Source organism: Penaeus chinensis, chromosome 29 (genome assembly GCF_019202785.1).
Source record: "Penaeus chinensis breed Huanghai No. 1 chromosome 29, ASM1920278v2, whole genome shotgun sequence".
In the NCBI taxonomy this organism is placed as follows: domain Eukaryota; kingdom Metazoa; phylum Arthropoda; class Malacostraca; order Decapoda; family Penaeidae; genus Penaeus; species Penaeus chinensis.
The window spans coordinates 21,021,888-21,027,098 of NC_061847.1; the positions used below are offsets into that span (position 1 = coordinate 21,021,888).

A 5,211-nucleotide genomic window follows, 5' to 3' on the forward strand; every position below is an offset into this window, starting at 1 on the left:
TACTTAAACGTTGGTACTGTTATGGTAATTGTTCCCTTATCTGGATCCCCCAATGACTAAGAAGAGTAAAACTATATATATTAAGTCAGACTGTGGGTTGTGACTTCTTATACCAATGATTGTATTTAATGGAAGACAGAACGATATCTTAATACTGCTCTTAAGGCTTACCTTGTTTACTTGAAAAAAGTATCTAATGAATTAAAATATAAACATTGTTATACAGTAATTTCAACTTGGACAATAAAATTCACTTTTGAATAAATAATTTACTAGAAATAACAAAAAAGTACAAAATAAAACAATTCATTAACACGTAAATAACCAAAATAATGAATCCCTGAGGATTACTTTGTACAAAGGATAGAATACATCAATAAGTACTTTGCTGCAATATGGATTAACACCTGCACCTGCCTCTTTAGAGAATAGTCAGAAAAAATTTCCCAATTTCACAAAGCACTTTTTCTGCAACCCATCACATGGGTTATAATTAACCTGAAGCCACTAGGGATGGCATGTACGAACATGCCATGCCCACTAAGTTCAATTTATTAATTTAATTTACACATAGATGTCAAAACATTGGTAGAGCTATCTCTGTGCAGAGATATCACAAAACAATACTACAGTGAACACATTCTCTTGTACACTTTGGGTTAGGGTCACCCTGATTGTTCAAAAAATACCCTGTCATAACAGTAAGGATTATTACATAAGAGCCTTCCAACTTTCCTTAAATCTTAGGTAACCTAAATCTAGATTTTGATTTTGTCTGCAATTTGCAGAAAAAGAAAACACTAATGAATTAACAAGGACAGATCTTTTATTTTTGGTAAGAGTATCTCTAACAAGCAATCTTTCCTAGTATAAGGGAAGACTGTCATGGTATTCATGTCACATCAATTAACTTCTGAAGAGATGAAGCTTCTAGGTCTCTATTTTTTCTTCTTTGCAGGAGGCCCATTCTTTGTTGGTGCTTGTTTTTGTTTGCCTGTAAAAAATAGCAAATATCATTCTCCATTCTGTTATATATTCACAGATCTTTCTAAACTAATGAACATCTCAAAGATCATATTGTATCTAATTGTTTTTTAAAGAAAAAAACAACAACTTTAGTAATCTGTAATTCATAAATTTACCTTTTCCTTCCCCTTGAAGAGTGAAGATGCATACACAGGCAAAACATCACATCACTCCCTGACTATCACTTCCACAGACTGGATATCTAGAGGGCCTACATTTGCATTTTCATCTGTTAATCCAATGCCAACACATGCTGTTTGTTGAAATATTACCAAGAAGAATGAAAATGAAGTAGTGACAGAAGCAGCAATCATTGCAAAGCACAAGAAACTATGGCATGCATAATAATGGTAAAATTTGCAAGCATGAAGTAGCAAGAGCAAAACAGCACAATTATAAGTAAGGGTAGAAAGCTGGGAACTGATGAAGAAATAAAGCATAATTAAATTAATTACAAAAAACACTAAAAAGACTAGTACGTGCTCATCAGATAAAAGCCATGCAAAACAAGAAATGCAACACTGAATTATGAACTATAGTACATCTAACAGCATCTGAATTATTAAAAGGACACTTTAGATGCTAAGCTGAAAGCACTGACTGGCAGATATATTATTTGTTATTCCTTGTTCAGATCTAATTTGAGTAACAACTTTTACTTATATCTATAGATACATCATATCATATATTTGTAATTTTGGCTCTACAAAGTATTTTTGCAAGTTCTTTTAACACCTTTAAATGTGAGAAAAGTTGACTTAGCATATATATATAATATGTATGTATGTATGTATGTATATATAAACACACCTGTCATTATTATATTGCAAACTCACATACATTAAAATACCAATAATACCATTTAAGGGGAAAGGCAAAGCATTAACTAATGAAATCAGACAACAGTCTTCAGCCACTTAACACCTTACATAAGCATGTTGCCATTTAACCCCTCACTCCAGAGTGAACTCCTATCATGTCATGCACAGTTGAGCCTGCTAGAAGTTGTAGAAGCTAAACAGTAATTCTTTTGTTTGACCTTGGCTGTGGACATTATAGAGAAACAACCCCTCAACAGTAGGCTTAAATCCTTCTTTTTATCATCATTACCTAGACTAACATTTATGCTGCAGCCAAGAATATAGGCAGCATGCTAAGTTTATGTTTCCCACACTATAAATTTTCCCCTCAGCATCCGACTCCATACACATGCGGCGTCTTCCATACGAGCCATAAAAGTTAATCCAGTATTAAATTTTAAGCTAGATCTCTAATGTGCATCCAGATGTCAATGGTTTGGTATGGTCCTATTGTGGCTTAACCCACTGGATCCGGGTGCTTTACTGCCTGCACATGGCCCAAAAGCCAGGCATTATGCTTGTTTGAGTTGCCATTCTCCCTGGTGTGTAGCTTGTATGTCTGGCCTACATGAACACTTCTGGTGTAGTGTCAAGACTCTTTCCTCCCCTTTGTATTAGTGTTATCTCTTTTCTTGCATGTGTTTTTTGCCCCTTTCAAGGTCTATCACTGTCATTTAATATGCTGTACCCAGATGGTATTAGACTTTTCTTTGTATTATTTCTCTAGCTAGTCTGTAATTCTGTAATAACAATAAGTAGCTAACATTTTATTTGTGTAATCTTTTTATATTTTTGTAATACTCCTTTTTCTATAATATAACCTATGCCATTGATCACAGTGGACAGGAACAGGATCCTGAGCACCTTCCCTTATCAATTTTTTTTCATGACATGGTTACACCACCTGAATCCTAGGGGTTAAAGTGTCCTTGCATTTCTGCAGATGCCATTGGATTTACTATAACACATTACAACAATCTTCTAATAACCACATTCTCCATGAACTTCCACAAATAATTTACCTGCTTGATAGGCTTGTCCCATGCGCTTCAGATTCTCCTCCCGGGCCTTCTGATGGTCAACAATGGGCCTTGGATAATCTTGGCCTATGATGCAACCTGCTGCCTTCTGAACACTGAGGGGTGCTTTCCAAGGCTCATAAATATAGTTGTCAGGGAACTTTTTCAACTTTGGTATGTATTTTCTGTGTGGAAGAATTGCATAATGAATTCAATTATCATTATCAATATTAGCAAAAAATAGCTTTTTATGTCACAAAAAGTAAAAAAATAAATCATCAATGACAAAAGAGATTAAAAATGAGAAAAAAATATCTAAGAAAGAAGAACACAAGTGTTCCCTTTCAAATTTGAAGACATCACATACATTCTCATTGAAGTTCCACATATTTCCCATGAAGAAGAGGGAACAAAAGGGAACAGAAGAGGAGGAAGAGTTGAAATATATGGATGTTGATGAGTATAGTTAAGAGTGTTAAGAGTATAGAAGATGAAAAAGATGATCCATTCAAAAGAAACATTCCTACCTGATATAATCACCATGAGGATCTGTTTTCCTGCCGAACTCAATAGGGCTGTAAACACGGAAGTAGCGGTGAAAGAAGGCAGATGCTGAGAGCCACATCCAGTTCCCAGCATTTAGCGACCAGTCTGCATCGAGCAGCAACTCTTCAAATACCTTAAAAAAAAAAAAAAAAAAATGTGAATAAATAAAAAAAATATTTTTTCTACTGCTACTTATACCACAAATACTGAAGACTACATCTTCCACTTAATACAACAAACAACCTACCTTCATGCCATCTTCCCAGGGCTGCCACAGGTCACCTCTTGTTAGGAAGCAAGCCACAGCATGTCTGGCCAAGTGGTGGACCCAACCTTCTTTGCGTAACTGTGTCATAATTGCATCTATGAAAGGGAATCCAGTCTTACCCTGAGGGAGAGAGAAAGGTCAAAAGACCATGCATGAGATGCCTTTTTCCAAGTTTAAACAACATATTTAGACCTACAATATACTATAGATAAAATGAGTTGAATAAAGCTGCACATAAAGCTCTTATTTCCTATACAGTACTCATACAACATAAACCTTAAATGGCACAAGAGTTACTTCAACCTTTCAGAATCAAATGCTTTCCTTCTTACTTGGTATATGCAACAGGCAAGGACTCAACTGAAGTAACAAAGTATCGACTAACTCATTTATAAATACAATACACATCAGCAAACAAAAAATTAATGCAAACCAATGCTAACATCAAAGTATTGACTGGATATAGTTACTCAAGAGAGATTTGAAATGGAATAGTGAGGAGGGAAGGGATAACAAGGGAGGGGGAGGGGGAGAGAGGGAGAGAGGGGGAGGGAGAGAGAGAGAGAGGGGGAGGGAGGGAGGGAGGGAGGGAGGGAGAGAGAGAGGGAGGAGAGAGAGAGAGAGAGAGAGAGAGAGAGAGAGAGAGAGAGAGAGAGAGAGAGAGAGAGAGAGAGAGAGAGAGAGAGAGAGAGAGAGAGAGAGAGAGAGAGAGAGAGAGAGAGAGAGAGAGAGAGAGAGAGAGAGAGAGGGAGAGAGAGAGAGAGAGAGAGAGAGGAGAGAGGGAGAGAGAGGGAGAGGAGAGAGAGAGAGAGGGAGAGAGAGAGAGAGGAGAGAGAGAGAGAGAGAGAGAGAGAGGGAGAGAGAGAGAGAGGGAGAGAGAGAGAGAGAGGGAGAGAGAGAGAGAGTGAGAGAGAGACTCTGAAGGATAGAGACAGAAAGGCAAGGCTGTCTATTCATCGAAACGAACAGGTAACACTTACATATTCCCAAGCCTCCAGCTTCTTCTCATCTCTCTTCCAGGGGATTTGTCTGCAAATTGAATTCCCTTCCATCTGGTCGAAATTTGCAGTTGTTGCTCCAACTGTGTAGAACATTTCTCTAAAGGTGAGCTGTCCTAAGAGTGACTCTTGTGCAATCTGTGAAGGCCTACTCCCATATATCTGAAAAGTCATAAAAATAATTATTTTATTTTTGTAAATTTCTAATCAACCAAATTTGAACAAGTACTTATCCATTCCAAAGTAAGAAACACATTAACTGTGACTAGGGGTACATCTTACCTCAAGTAACCTGTAGTACATCGTTCTGCATGAGAGGCAACCAAACTTAAGATATGGACTGAGGACAGTTGTACTTGGCTGCAGCGAATTGGGTAAGGTTTTGGGCTTTTCAAAGCTTCGAACCCAGGACTGGAAGATCAAAAATTTAAAGTTTATTTAATTGCATCAAACCTGTTACATAAGTACTGATGCCTTAGGCTGCAGTAAACAGG

At 37.1% G+C, this 5,211-nt stretch overlaps 1 protein-coding gene across 4 annotated transcripts in view; it reads right to left on the reverse strand.

Annotated features, from left to right (window-relative positions):
• Positions 1–254: 254 nt before the first annotated feature.
• Positions 255–5,211, reverse strand: part of LOC125040620 (cryptochrome-2-like) — a 12,600-nt gene continuing 7,643 nt past the window's right edge. For 2 of the 4 annotated variants that reach the window (XR_007116205.1, XR_007116206.1), the window contains exons 7-13: positions 5,000–5,128; positions 4,700–4,879; positions 3,699–3,839; positions 3,433–3,584; positions 2,909–3,090; positions 1,143–1,279; positions 255–994 (exon numbers count right to left, since the gene is read on the reverse strand). Coding sequence is in view for 2 of the 4 variants with exons in the window: in XM_047635270.1 (XP_047491226.1) it covers positions 1,194–1,279; positions 2,909–3,090; positions 3,433–3,584; positions 3,699–3,839; positions 4,700–4,879; positions 5,000–5,128 (870 nt within the window). In the remaining 2 variants the exon portion in view is untranslated. Of the gene's footprint in view, positions 995–1,137; positions 1,280–2,908; positions 3,091–3,432; positions 3,585–3,698; positions 3,840–4,699; positions 4,880–4,999; positions 5,129–5,211 lie in introns of those variants that run through there. The other 2 variants (XM_047635271.1, XM_047635270.1) reach the window with 2 other exon arrangements.